This window comes from Cyanistes caeruleus, chromosome 10 (genome assembly GCF_971803275.1).
Source record: "Cyanistes caeruleus chromosome 10, bCyaCae1.hap1.1, whole genome shotgun sequence".
Lineage (NCBI taxonomy): Eukaryota > Metazoa > Chordata > Aves > Passeriformes > Paridae > Cyanistes > Cyanistes caeruleus.
The window spans coordinates 16,596,642-16,610,693 of NC_141710.1; the positions used below are offsets into that span (position 1 = coordinate 16,596,642).

The 14,052-nt window shown below is 62.6% G+C and overlaps 2 protein-coding genes across 3 annotated transcripts; one reads left to right on the forward strand and one right to left on the reverse strand.

Annotated features, from left to right (window-relative positions):
• The first annotated feature begins 29 nt into the window (after positions 1–29).
• Positions 30–5,912, forward strand: EEF1AKMT4 (EEF1A lysine methyltransferase 4). Of its 2 annotated transcripts, none has more exons than XM_086844718.1 (3): positions 30–270; positions 1,126–1,409; positions 3,803–5,912. In XM_086844718.1, the coding sequence occupies exons 1-3, from the start codon at positions 99–101 to the stop codon at positions 4,103–4,105; spliced, it is 759 nt and encodes a 252-aa protein (XP_086700844.1). In that variant the 5' UTR covers positions 30–98; the 3' UTR covers positions 4,106–5,912. The 2 variants fall into 2 exon arrangements, with proteins under 2 accessions (XP_086700844.1, XP_086700845.1); XM_086844719.1 differs by having other exon boundaries at positions 1,216–1,409.
• Positions 5,913–6,264: 352 nt separating this feature from the next.
• CAMK2N2 (calcium/calmodulin dependent protein kinase II inhibitor 2) lies at positions 6,265–9,045 on the reverse strand. Its single transcript, XM_086844723.1, has 2 exons — positions 8,835–9,045; positions 6,265–6,455 (listed from the first exon to the last, which is right to left on the reverse strand). The coding sequence occupies exons 1-2, from the start codon at positions 9,001–9,003 to the stop codon at positions 6,385–6,387; spliced, it is 240 nt and encodes a 79-aa protein (XP_086700849.1). The 5' UTR covers positions 9,004–9,045; the 3' UTR covers positions 6,265–6,384.
• Positions 9,046–14,052: the final 5,007 nt, after the last annotated feature.

The following is a 14,052-nucleotide window of genomic DNA, read 5'->3' on the forward strand; positions in this document are numbered from 1 at the left end:
CCCGGAGCGCTTAGCGCGGCGCACCCGCCCGGACCGGAAGCCGCACGTGGGGGCGCGGGCGGCACGTGGGGCCCGGTGCTCCCGCCCCGCTCCCGGGCATGGAGCGGCGGCGCGCGCCCGCCGCCCTCCCCCGGTACGGGCGGCGCCGATTCTGGGACGCGCTGTATCGGCGGGAGGGCGCCGAGACCCGTGAGTGGCTGGGGGGGCTCTCCCGGTTTCTCCCGCAGTTGGAGCCCGAGCTGCGCCCCGGTGACCGCATTCTCGTCCTCGGTACGTGCCCCGTGCCCGGCGTGCCCGGTGGAGGGCGGGCGGGCGGGGCTCGGGGTCCCGCCGGTGGATGCGCTGGCGCTAGCCACCAGGGGGCGGTGTGGCACCGGGCCGGTACCGGGAGCTGCGCCCAGCCCGGCCCGGGGGGTGGCCGCAGTACCGGGGGTGCTGGCGGGCAGCGGGGCGGGTATAACCGCCCCGTAATCCCACCTGCGCTTTGATCCGCCGCCGGGCCGGCCGGATTAAGTGGGTGTAATCACCGATCCTGTTAGCGGATCAGCCGCTGCCAGCCGCACTTAATAGCCCCCAAATCCGCCCCCCTCCCCGGGATCCCCCGCGGCCCCCCCGGTGAGCGGCCGAGCTCCGGTGGAGCGGCTCCGAGGGGAGGGTTTGGTAGCGGGGCTCTCCCCGTTTCTCCTCGTGTCCTATTAAAACACCAGTTCTTCCATCCCTCTCTTCATCGCACCCGGTTAAACCCTCCGCCGAACTTCCCTAATTTCCCACTGGAGTTATCCAGCAGGCTCTTGGGGACACGGCCGGCTCCTGTCCCACAGCGCTGCGGGAGGGGTGACTGGGGACGCCCCTTGCCTCTGTCCTGCCTCCTGCATCCCCACACATCCCACCCCAAGGTGAGGGATCAGGTGTGCAGGGCTGCCCCACCCAGGATAGGAGCCCAACCTGGCAGGACAGGGATAATTAATGAGTAGCCCAACACTCGCTAACTGGCATCAAAACGATGACCTGCCCCTCCCAGCAGCCCCAGCCCACCCGCACCCTCCCCTGGACCACAGGAACAGAGCTGGGGTGTCAGCACCTCCACTGGCACCCCGAGCCCTGTGTGAGCTGTGCCCCACACAGGCTGTGGCAACAGCTCCCTGAGCTACGACCTGCACGAGCTGGGCTACACCGACGTCACCAGCATCGACTTCTCCCCCGCCTGCATCGCAGCCATGCGCGCCCGCTACGCCCGCTGCCCTGGCCTGCGCTGGGCCGTCATGGACATCCGCGCCCTCGCCTTCCCCGACGCCTCCTTCGACGTGGTGCTGGAGAAGGGCACCCTTGATGTGCTTATGGTGGAGGAAACCGACCCCTGGGACGTCTCGCCCCAGGCAGCCGCCGCGATGCGCCGGGTGCTGGCAGAGGTACGGGGTGGGGGGACCTAAGTAGGGGTGCAGAGGGTGGACCCCATCCCCATTTGGGGTGGGGGAAGGTGCAGAGTGTTTCCTCACCACCTTGCTTCCCTGTGGGTGCCCCATCCAGTGTTTCTGTCCTCCCAGTTGGTGCTACCCCCTCGGCTATGCTGCAGGGGGGCATCTGGGGGGCTCCCAGCACTCCTGGGGGTGGGAGACTGCCCCCTTTTACACCCCATAATTTCTTCCCCAGGGAGGTGGATGGAGCAGGATGTGTCCCTGAGTCCTGCTGGGGGACTGGATGACCCCTCTCTTTATTTGCGTGCTAAATACAAAGAGTTGGCAGGAAAAATGGGCCCCCGTGCTAGCGTGGGTGGCTGTAAGGGACCTAGGGGGGCACACCAGAGTGGCCCTGCCTGCCCAGGGCAAGGTGATGACCGTGGGGCTGGGAGAGCTCTGGCCCCCCCTGCACCCCCCCAGCTTCGATCGCCTTAGCCGGGGTCCCCATCATCTGGTCTGGTGTTGCCATGGCAACTCCCATCAGCATCGACAGGGCCATGGCGTTGCCACGGGGACGGGTGATGCCTCGGGGCCCCGTTAATTGGCGGTGTCGGGACCGGATTGAACCTGTCCCGGCGCGGGGGTGCGGATCCTGGCAGCCTCTCCCACCCTGCGGGAATAACTGCCAGGATAATTAATTGCTGCACCTCGCTGGCACCCTGGGGTGCAGGCAGGGGGTGCTGGAAGGGTGCTCATGGCTGTTGACAACCCTCCCAGTCCTCTCTTGCCTCACTGAGCCTGTGAGGGAGTGCAACCCCCAGCAGGGCAGTGGGGCTGGCTCGCTATCCGTGCCCTGCCCTCCTTGCCAGCACTGCTGCCTGTCCTTGTCATTTTGCCAAAACGGCAGGGATTTAATTTTCCCTTTTTTTTTTTCCCTTTTTAATCCTCTGCTCAATCCCTGCCCTCCCCCAGCATCGCTGGGTACCAACTTCCACCCGCAGCTGGTCCCTGCTGTCCTCACCCCCAGGGAGATTCACTGGGTGTTCCCACTTGCTCACTGCTTTGGGGGTCCCTTCAGAGGGGTCTATCCATGATACCTCCCTTCCCACCCCCATCCCCCTTCACTGGGGGGGTTCACAGCCTCTGTCTTCCTCTCCCTTGGGGGATGTAAGGACCTGAAGATCCACCCTGCCTGTGGGGACACCCCAGGGACACCCTGTCCCAGCGAACTGGGGACAGAGGGTGTGGCGGGTGCTGGAGCGGGAAGCCTCCCCCCCTGCTCCAGCTGATGGATGGGAAGGTTTCCTGTGCTCGTCTCTAAGCAACGGCCATTATTGCTCTATTAACGAGGGTTGGGATGCGGACATGCAGGATGCCTTGCTCAGTTCCAGCCAGAGATCCCTGCCTGCCCCCACCTCTGGGGACCCCCCCTCTCCGGGGGAGGGTTGGGAAGCTGTGGGGTCTTCCCAGAGCAGATTTGCTTAGCAGGAGGGATACTGAGCTGGGTGTCCAGAGAGGGATGCAGGGACCTACCTTCCCTTTTTCCTGGCCAAAACCAGTAAGGTTTGGTTCAAAAGCCACCGCTGCAGCAGGGGAGGACACACAAGCTGCCTGTCCCCTCCGCTGGCCCCAGCCAGAGCTTCCCAGCTGGAGCTTCCCAGTAGGATTAAACCAGAGCTCGGAAAACCCCCTACTTGGCCCCCAGCCCTGTCCCCTGCAGTGGTGACTCTGCCCTTGCCAGGGGGGGTCTGGGGGTGTCCCCTGCCTGGGGCAGGGTGCCGAGGAGGGGGCTGGACGCCCGCCCGCCCCGGGCACTGCCTTTGCATGCTGAGCACGCGGGTGCTGGCCGTAAAAGCCTTTTGACATTGGATAAAGCCAAGCAAGAAAATTGATGTTCTTTTCCATCCTGTTAGCGGGGCTTAATTCCAGCAGGGAGAAAATGGTGATTAAAAGCATTGAGTCCTTTCCTATCAAACCCCCCTGCATCCCCCTCTGATTTTGGGCGTTGGTGGTGGGGGTAGTACTGGGTGGTCTGGGGAGGGGTGGGTGGGATGGGTGTCCCATGCTATGCTTGAGGGACCCTGTGCTGAGAAGGGTAGAGCTTTTCCCCGTGCCAGGGTTGAGTTTCCATGCTGTCTGCTGTGGGTGGGAATGAAGAATTTTGAGGTGCAGGGAGAGGTGGGGCATGGGGACCCCTGATTGCCCTGCCCTGTGGGTGGTCTGGGGACAGGGCAGAACCGGGGTGTCTCTCAGGGGGATCAAGGTTAGGACAAGAGATTCGGGGTTGTGATGGGAAAGTCTGGGAGGGGTCTTTAGCAGATGGTGATGGGGTCCCTGGGAACAGGGCCGAAGTAGTGAGCCTCACTGTGTTCCCCCACCCCATCCTGGGGGTTTTGCTGACGCAGGTGAGCCGGGTGCTGCGCCCAGGGGGCTGCTTCATCTCCATCACCTTCGCCCAGCCCCACTTCCGCAAGCCCCACTATGCCCAGGAGGCCTTCGGCTGGTCCCTGCGCCACGCTGCCTGTGGGGACGGGGACGCCGGTGCCTTCCACTACTTCCTCTACGTCATGCGCAAGGGGCAGCCCCTGGACCCCCGTGATGTGGCCTTGGGGCGCCGGCTGCACCAGCCGCCCCCGCCCCCCGCCCCGCCACCGCCCCCCGCCCCCCCGGACGACGATGAGGACTATCTCCTTGCCATCCAGCTGTGACACAGGGAGCTTTCCCAACCTCCCCCCACCCAATAAAGCCTTAAGATGCTCCATCCTCACAGATGGGAGATAGGCAACCAGTGCATTCCCCTGCACGCTGCCCAGTGATGTGGATAATGGGAGGAAAGAGTGGGATACTTGGCCTCCTTTGGGGGCACAGACATCCTCTGGTGATTCTGTGCCCCCTCCCTGGCCTTTCCTTGCTGAGCTGGAGAGCAGCCAGGAGTCCAGGCTTTGCAGCCAGTAATGAAACCAAATCGGGTTTAATTTCACCCATCCATCTTGTGGGGAGTGGCTCCCAGCCCCCTATCCCTTCCCCTTGGCACAGACAGCTGGGCTGAGGGCAGAATGGGGGTGCAGGCACTGCGTATGGGGGGCAGGATTGGGGGTGCCCACTGCCCCACCCCCCACCCCATTCTGCACCAGGACCCCTGCCCCAGCCTTCCATGGGGGTGTGCAAGGGCACCGTGTCCTTGTCACCCCCACCCAAGTAGTGGAGGGTCCAAGCTGGAATGTGCCACATGGGACAGGGAGTGCCACAGGGAAGGAAGGGCAGCACATCTGCCTCTGTCCCCACCCATCCCCGTTCCTGCCTGTGGTGACAATCACATGCAGCTGGCCTGTGTCCCCCTGTGCCTGGGGCCAGCAGCACGGTGACACATGTGTCCCAGGGTGGGTGACAGGTGGGCCACTGTGTGCTGGTGGGAGTGGCAGTGTATGTGTGCTGGTGTGGCAGGTACATGGGTGCCACTGGCAGTGTCCCCAGAGGATCTTTGGGCACCAATTCCCTCTGGGGTGGGCAAAGGGGACTCTTCCTGGGCAGGATGGCGGTGACACCCGAGAGGCACACGCTCCTGGGCTGCTATTTCAGGCAGAAGGTGTAAGTGGGTCAGCCAGCAGCTCCCCCTGCACCAGGAGCCAGCAAAGGGCCCCAGGTCAGACCCCATCCTGGCCGTGCCACCCCATGCCACAGATGCCCCAAAAACCAACTGGCACGAGGAAGGGACAGAAAGGAGAAGGCGGCTGCCGGCTTCACCTGGGTACATGAATGTATTTTATTCATTGCATTTTGTTCACCAGTACAGTGAAAAATGGCATTTAAATTTACAATGGATCATTCGTAGAACATCATGACACAAGTATATTTTTTTTCTTTTTTTTTTTTTTTTTTTTCTCAGGTTTTTGTTTGGTTTTTTTTGTTGTTGTGGACTTTTTTTTTTTTTTTTTTTTGCGTCGTTGTCTCCATAAATGCCACTCGTAGGTTATTGAAAAAGATGACAAGTTTCTCATGCACATCAGAACCCCCCGAGAAGCTATTTAAAAAATAAAATTAAATTAAAGTACAAAATTAAAAACAACGACTCAGGCCGGTCCCTGCCCTCCCCACTCTCCCCTGACCCCACCACCCTCAAGCGAGTGCTGGGACCCCCCCTGGCACCTGCAGCTGGCCCCGGTGGGCTCTGCCCCGGTGCTGCCGGGAGAGAACTGCAGCGGCCGGTGATGCTGCCAAGCCCTCCGCTGCTCCTGCTGCCTGCCAGAGGGGGGTCGGGCCAAGGGTCCCTGCTCCCCTCCCTCCTCCTGTGGCTTTCCTCATGCTCCCTCCATCACTCTCGCCCCCCTTTCATTTTTGCCCTCGTTTTTTTCTTCTTTTTTTGTCTTTTTTTTTCTTATGGAAAAAAATATGAACCTTTTTTTTTTTTTTTTTTGTCGGTTGGTTGGTTGTTTTCGTGTTTTCTCGATGCAGTTACTTCGACATCTCAACGTCAGCAGATCGTTTTTAACAAAGATTCGGATATAAAAATACAAATATGAGGAGTTTCTGTTTAAAAAGAAGCGTGCCGGAGTGGTGGGGCTGACCCTCGGCCCCCGGGCCGGCCGCCCGGGCCACCAAGCTCATGCAAAAAACGATGGAGCAAAAAATGTCTCTGGACAGCAGCGCTCCCCCCCTGCTCATGGGGCCGGGTCGGCCCGGAATTCGGGGACCCTCCGCCAAGGAGGATGGGGGGGACGCGCCGCGGAGCAGGGGGCTGGACCCCTTCCCCGGGGAGGGGGGTCTTCGCCCAGGGTGGGGGGCTCGGCGGTTTGTCCCAGCCCCGGGGGAGGCGGAGGGGTAAAGTGCATGGCTCGGGGGGGGGTGGTGGTGGCTGCAGGGCCCCCCCCCGGGCCGGGGGGGTGGGCAGCGGGCATGGCCTCCCCCTCCTCGTCGGCGGTCCAGCCAGCATGCGGGGCGGCGGGCTGGAGCGGGGCTCGGCCGGCGGGTCCTGGCGGCGGGTCCCGGCTTACACCCCCGGCGGCGACTTCTCCGTCATGCCCTTGAGCACCTCGTCTATCCGGTCATCCTCGATCACCACTGCGGGGACAGGCGGGGGGCGCGTGGGCGAGGGGACTCGACAGCCTCTGCCCCTGTACCCCGGCTCTCACCCTGCTCAGGCTCCAGCTGTGCCCCCAGGTGCCGGGCGGCGGGATGAAGGGGGTTCAGGTGGGTACAACCGGGGTGAAGGGTAGGGGATCACCCCCCCTGCTCGGCTTGGGTAAGGGCAGCATCCCCCCCTGCAGCCAGCCGGCTGCCTCTGGATGGGTGATTAGGGAAGGGGGGGCAGGAATAGACCAGGAAGGACCCCCCCCTCCTCTCTGCGGCAGGCGCTGATGAGAGCAACAGGACTGGAATGGGTAATGACCCAGCGGGGGGGGGCACCGCCTGCTCGGCGGGGGTGGCAGCCAGACCCCCATCAGCATCACCCGCTGCGCAGGACACCCACCCTCACCATCGGCATCACTGCTGGGGGAGCCGGACAGCCCCCCACCAGCACGGCGGGCTGCACGAACCCACATCGGCATCACCATGGGGGGCTGGAGAGTCCCTCATCATATCACTGTCCAGAGACCCCCCTCAGCATCACCCACTGGGCAGCCCCCTCCCCAGCAGCAGCAGTAGCAGCAGCAGCAGTGGGAGGTTGGACAGACCCCCATCAGCATCACCAGGGAGCTACACACCTTCCCCTTACCCCACACCATGACCGGCTGGGCAGGTGCCCCCCAACGATCGACATCACTCTGGGGGTGGAGGACAGACCCCCACCCCAATATTACTACTGGGGTGGTCAGTGATGCCCCCCATCACCCCCCTGGGGGTGGATTAACCAGGACCCCCCCCCCCATCACTAGAATCACTGAGAGAGCAGATGGATCCCCTCCGACACTACCAAGCGAGAACCATCCCCCCAACACCCCGGGGGTGCTGCTAGACCCAGCCTCCACCACTGCAAAAGGGGGCAGTGGAGCACGCAGCACTCACCCCTGTGGGGCTGGGGTGTATTTGAGCGGGGGAGCAACTCTCCCCCCCCTCCTTGTCCCTGCAGCTTAAGGAAGGTTGTTTGCCTATGGAGGACCCCCGAGCAGGTGTGATGGGGGGGCTGCAGGAAAAGCGGGGGCCATTTTTAAGGGTCCCCAAGGCATTGGGGAGAATCAATGGTGACAGATCAGGGTGCAGGCAGGAGGGGGGGGCAGTTATTCGGGTCCTGATGGAAGCAGGGGAGATGCTGCTGGGGTCTCTGCGGCAGGTGGTAAACGAGGGGGCAGGACACAGGCTCCTGGAGTCCTGGGGGAACAGTAAAATGGTGGGGGGGGATTTGCTGATCAGCGTGGCCAGAGGCTGCTGGTGGTCTCTGCGGCAGGCAGAAATGGGAAGGGAGAGAGGTTTAAGGGGCCAGGGGGGCTGTTCCTGGTGATCCTCGGATAAAGGCTTGTTTATACAGAATGAGAGGGGGGCAGTCCCAGGGGTGCTGAGGAGCAGTTCCGAGGGGTCCCAGGGGCACTCGTGGAGGTGCTGGGGGATAGTCCCGGGGGCAGTCCCAGGGATGCTGCAGGGTAATCCCAGGGGTAGTCCCGGGATGAGGCGGGGGCTGTTGCAGGGCAGCACTGGGGAAACAGCGTGGTGTCTGGAGTAGGAGATGGGGGAGCCTGTGGTTTTGGGGGCGGGTGTCAGTCACAGAGCTGGGGAGTCTCAGGGTTGCCGGGGGACAGCGCTGGAACTGATGTAGGGCAGAGAAGGAGATTCTGGGGATGCTGGGGGCTGTGCCGGGGGTGGCAGGGGACAGTACTGGGAATGCAAGGCAGAGCCGGGAGTCGCAGGAATGCTGTGGGGCAGTGCTGGGGATGCTGCAGGGCAGAGACAGGGGTTGCCATGGGGCAGAACTGGGAATACAAAGGCAGAATCGGGAGTCTGGGGATCTCGTGGGGCGATGTTAGGGGTGCTGGGCATGCCGGGGAAGCAAGGGCAGAATCGTGGATCCTGGGGTTGCTACGGGAAGGTGCTGGGGTTGCAAGGGCCAATGCCGGAGATGCCGGGGGGCAGTGCCAGGGATGCCGCAGGGCAGAGCCGGGGACGCTGCAGGGCAGAGCTAGGGATACTGCAGGGCAGAGCCGGGGATTCCAGGGCAGTGTCGGGAATGCAAGGACAGATGCGGGGGTCCCGCGGATGCCGTGGGGCAGCGTCAGGGATGCAGGAGGCAGTGCCGGGGACGTTGCAGGACAGATGTGGGGGTTCCGAGGATGCCGTGGGGCAGCGCCGCGGATGCAGGAGCCAGAGTCAGGGATGCCGGGGATGCTGCAGGGCACATCCGAGGGTCCCGGGACAAACCCGGGGATGCTGAAGGGCAGATGCGGGGGTCCCGGGGATGCCGCGGGGCTGAGGCGGGGTTGGGGGGGCAGAGGCGGGGGTCGGCGGTACCTCTCTTGGCGCGGCCGATCTGTCCCAGCTTGGGGGGCCGCTTGCCCTGGTTGCCCCCGAAGAAGGCGTTGGTGTCCTGCAGGCGGCAGCTGAAGGGCAGCTCCCCCGCCTCGGGCTCGGCGCCGTAGCGGCCCACCTTGTCCTCGCCGTAGGGCAGCACCTGCGACATGGCGGGGCCGAGCGGGCCGAGCCGCGCCGCGCCGAGCCGGGAGCCGGTCTGCGGCGGCGGCGGCGGCGGCGGGGAGGAAACCCGGGCGGAAGGATGAAGTCATGCATCCGGGGGGAGCGGGGACCCCCCCGGCGGGGGGCGGCTCCGGAGCGCCGCGGCCCGGCCCGGCCCGGCCAGGACAGAGACGGGGGACCCCCGCGGGCGGTGGCCGGTGTCCCCCGTTTGGGATGGGGACCCTAACACACCGCCGCCTCGGCCCCTGCCCCGGCCCCAGAGCAGGGTGGTCCCCCCGGCACAGCCTTTCCGAGGTGGTCGCCTCGACTCGGGGGTGCCCCCAACCCCTGTGGAGAGGGGAACCCCTGTCACAGCCGGGTGGCATCGGGTCAGACAGCTGAGGACTACCAGACACAGCTGGGCCCTCCCCTGGCATGTAGAGGTGATACCAAACAGACGCCCAACACCCTGCTCCAGTCCCCCAGCCCCCCACAGCCCAGAAAGCTCGACCCTCAGAGTTCCAGGCCAGCTCCCATCCTGGGTCTTCCTCAGCCCCTCACTTGTGTCTTTTGTCCAACACCCATCCAGGCACCCACTCTTGTAGCCCCACTCAGCGCGGGATTCCCCCCCTGGAGCCACACCAGTCCTGCCTCAGCCCTTTCCAGCCCTCTTGACCCCCATGTGTGCATGTGCTTGTACACATCCTCCCATTCCATATCTTTGCAGGAATGCAGGGATGCACAGGTGTAATTCTGCAGGTGTCTATAAGTGTGGCCACCTGGGGACTGTGCCCTGGGATGCCCCTTGTCCCACTGACCCTTCCCTGGGGGCTCTCTGTGGAAAAGGGGAATGGCTATCCCCTGTGGGGACCTGCAGTGTAGCAGCAAGGGTTGATCCCAGCATCCCCCACAGAGCCCCATTGGTATCTACACTTCTCTACCCCAGACCCACCCTGGATCTTTCCTCCTACGTTGTTCACTGCCAGGCCAGTGATTGCATTAATTGGCATTGGTGGTACTGAGCAGCCTCACCCAGGACCCCCCCTCATTCAGGTCACCTGGGGCAGCTGGGGGGCTTTTTAAGCTCAGGATAAAATTGGTGCTTCTTGAGTGAACTGTGGGTACAGCCATGACCCCTGGATCTTGGATAATGGTGACAGCAGCAGTGGCTATGGCTGGTTGGAGAGAACCATCCTGTCTTGGAGCAGTCCTGTTCCTGCTGTTCCCTTACAGCAGGTTCTGCTGCTCATGTGGGGTTCCCGGGTTGCAGCTAAGGCAGATCCCTGAATGAAAATGGCACTTAATTCATGCCAGGCCACAGCCTGATGAGAATATCTTGAGGGGGTGAGGACAGGGTTTTCCAGATAGCCCTGTGGTCCATCTTGCTATTCCAGCATCTCCATAGTCTGAGATCCTGTTGAAAGGTGCTGCAGAAGAGCATCAGCTGGGGTGGTCCATAAGGGCAGACAGGTTCTTCTATTTCGGGAAGGCTCAGCCATGCTTTTACCTTTGTGTCTGGATCTGCAGAATATTGGTCCCTGCTGTCCCCTACCGGAGCCAGGTTGGGGCAGTGGTACCTGTTCTCCTGGCAAAGCAATGCTTTAATTCATGCCTTTGCTGGGGAACCAGCTTGAACTTTTTCATGTGAAAGCCTCCGCTCCTGTGAAAAGTGCCTGGGAAAATAGGCAAGAGGCCCACGCTGAGATGTGGCCTGCTTTTCCCGTTGCTGAGCCCACGTGCCACTGCCCGTGGGCAGGGACAGGCAGACCGTGGCACACGCAGGGCCGGGGGTGAGCGAGAAGAGGAGCAGATGGGCTGTGTGGGATGTGAGTGGCACCGGTGCAGCACTCCAGGAGGGTTTCCAGCCTGGCAGGCTGCTGGGGGGAGGCTGGAAAGGGGTCACCCTGGGAATGGCCCCACATACACCTGTATCTCTACAGTGCCTCACACCCAGGGGAGCTACGTGACTTAGTTATGGGGTGGGGGGAGCTCTCTGAGGCTGCCTGGGATTTGGGGTGTGGGAAGGACTGTCTGCCCATCCCAGGAAGGAGGAGGGCTGGATTTGTGCCAGCACAGCTGGGCTGTGGGTGGAACAGGGCAACGCTGTGGGTCTGGGCTCTGCATCTCCTTGGGACAGCTCTAGTGTCTGGTTCCCCAAAGGTGCTGCTTGTCACGCATCCCTGAGTAGCAGGGGAAGCTACCAAGGACCTGAATGTGGGTGGGTTGGCAGTGGGGTGCATAAGAGACCCCTCTCATCCCCTGCCATTGCATGTAGCATCTCCCCTGGTGTGCCAGATGCGCACCCTCCTTCCCCTGGCTCTTATCCCACCTTCCTTATTCGTCTTTTAGCAGCCACGTAATCTCCTTTCTTGCTTCGTTTGCAGCCTTTTGTCCAACACAAAGCCAACTGTACCGGAAAGAAGGGGCTGTGGGAGTGGGAAGTGAGTGGTTCTTCCTGCCCTGGCTCCTTCAGCCTGGGCAGCAGCCCCTGAGCTGGGACACCTTGGGGATGATGCAAGGGCTGGAGGCCAGCCATGCTCCCCCTCAGGATATGGAGCTGGGTAGGAGGCACAGCATCAGACTCCCCGCTGCAGTGGGGCTGGCAGTAGAGGTTGTGCTGCATTGCCCTCACTCAGGCAATGCTCTGGGAGCTCACCAGTCCCTGCCATGCCCTAGCTCCATACCTGGATACTGCCCCTGAGCCCTTGGTGGGAATTCGGGTGCCTATTCCAGGTGCTGTGATGGAGGTGAGTGCTTTTCCTGCAGTCACTGATGGTTCAAGTGGTTTTATGGTGGAAAATCACCTTGTGTGTGCACGAGTGGCTTGCAGTGGAGCACATCCTGCCGGTGCTCTGCAGGGATCCCGGGCAGCTGGAGCTGGGAACCACCAGGCACTCCCATCCAGTCCAATGCCTGGCAGGAATGGGGTCAGTAGCCTGGCAGGCAGTGACTGGATGTCAGGGAGCTGAAAGGAGGCAGGAGTCATCAGCCACAGGACCCAGGGCTTTCTCTGCTGCATGTCTGGGAGGCAGTGCTACCACCTGGGGCTGGTGCCACAGGGCTGGGGACTGCCAAGGCATGCCAGGAGGCCAGTGCGGGTGCCTCCATCTGTGTTGCTTCCAGTGCTGCCAAGAAATGTGAAATGGCACTTCTGTTTCACAGCAGTGGCAGCTACTGGGGGCCTCACTGAGCACCTGCTGTTGGCACTGATGCTCTCCCTGAGTCCCCATCCCAGCATGAGGGACTATGTCACTGGTAAGGCTGGGGATGTGCCCATCCCTGGCTGATGCTGCTGGCTGTCAGCAGCCAAAGCCCAGGTGGGGATGCCGCTTTGTGTGCTGTCAGTGCCACAGTCCAGGTGTTTTGGGGGAGCAGAGACACACACTGGGCTGGGTGCAGGCAGTGGGGATGGCCTTGTGAGACAATGGTTGTGATGAAAACTGTCACCATAGTGCAGAGATGTTGGGGGACAGGAGTCCTGCTTGGCAGCTGTCCTGTGGGTGAGCCCAAGGCAAGTGTGCAAGAGTGGCATGTTTCTGCAGCTGCTGCTGTAGGAAGATGAGGCTGTCCCTGGAGGGAGCTCTCCCTGGGAAGAAAGACAGGTGTCATTACTGAGATGAGTTTGCCTGTCTGTGCACAGCCTGGCTTTGAGAAAGGGATGTCCTGTCAGGTTGAAGGAGGATGGCGCAGTCCCCATTCCTCACATGAGCTGCCTGGGACACAGCTGCGATCCTGGCATCTGAGCAGATGGAGCACCCCCAGCACATTGCCTGGGGCAGGGGCTTCACGGAGGGTCCCTGCCGAGACCCAGAGGTGACAGGGGAAGAGCAGGAATGGGGGGAAGCCAACCCTGCCGGGCAAAGAGCCCTGCTGGGGTGTGAGGCTCCATCCTTGCCTGTCACCACATATCTGGTCACCATGACAACAGACAGGGAGGCAGGCGGAGCGGGCTGGCAGCCCTGGGGGGAGCGGGTGGAGGCTATGGGCATGGGCTGGCACACAGGGGCGCCCTGTTGGTGAAAGGAGGCAGCTGTTAGGATGCGTCGCCTGTGTGATACGGAAGGAGGCTGGGCCATGCTCAGCCAAGGCACTGTGAGCTCCCCACTGTCCTACTCCCAACCAAGTACCCATGGGAGGTGCACAGCAGGCTTGTCTGGGGATGCAGGCACTGCAGCACGGCTGGGCAGCCCCTGTGCGAGCCCCTGTGCCAGCCCCTGTACCAGCCTGTGCCGCGGGTTTGGCACTGCAAGCTCTGGCTGGTGGTGAGCTGAGCGGGTGAGTCATGCTGCTGCCCGGAGCCATGGCAGGCAGGACAGGCAGCTGGGTCTGCAGCCAGGCCAGTGCTGGGCTGGTGGCCTCCTGGGAGTGGCAGAGACCCGTGTGGGGCTAGAGTAAGGCTATGCCCCAGCACGGGGTGGGTGAGGGGGAGGCAGCCTCCCTCTGTGCTATCAGCACAAGGGATGTGTTCCTTGCCCTGGGCACCTCTGGGGGCAAAGGGGAGTGGGGGGGTGTAGACCCCTCTCTAATTGTCCCATCCTTGGTTGGCTGCTGGGCCCTGGGGAACGAGGTGAGCAGTCTCCGGGAGCAGGGGCACCCCCCGCCCTCCCCGGCCCACGCACCCACTCGCGCCAGCAGCTCTTGGCATGCAGGGAGTGTGTTCCTGGCAGCCCGGCCCTCTCCCATCTGGTATTTATCTCCTTCCCGAAATCCCTCCTGCTGCGGGGGGGATGCCCGATGCTGGGGGGGGGGGGGTGAGGGGGGGGAATCTGGGCCCCACTGCTCACTCTGCAGCCCAGGGAAGAGGCTGGACTGAGAAAAAGGGGGGTGGAGGATGAGAACTCACCCACACATCCTCACCCCAAAAATGCACGTGGGTCCCAGGAGGCCTTACTGGTCCTCTGAGGCCTCCTGTCTTGTGTGTGTCCTGGGGGCAACCCTGCCAAGGTACCTTTGCCCCCAGCAAGCTCCCAGCCTGGAAGCAATTGTGGCCACTGACCTGGGGAGGTGGCACATCATCCCCCTCCAATCCCAACACTGCTGTCTGGCTGACAGTGGC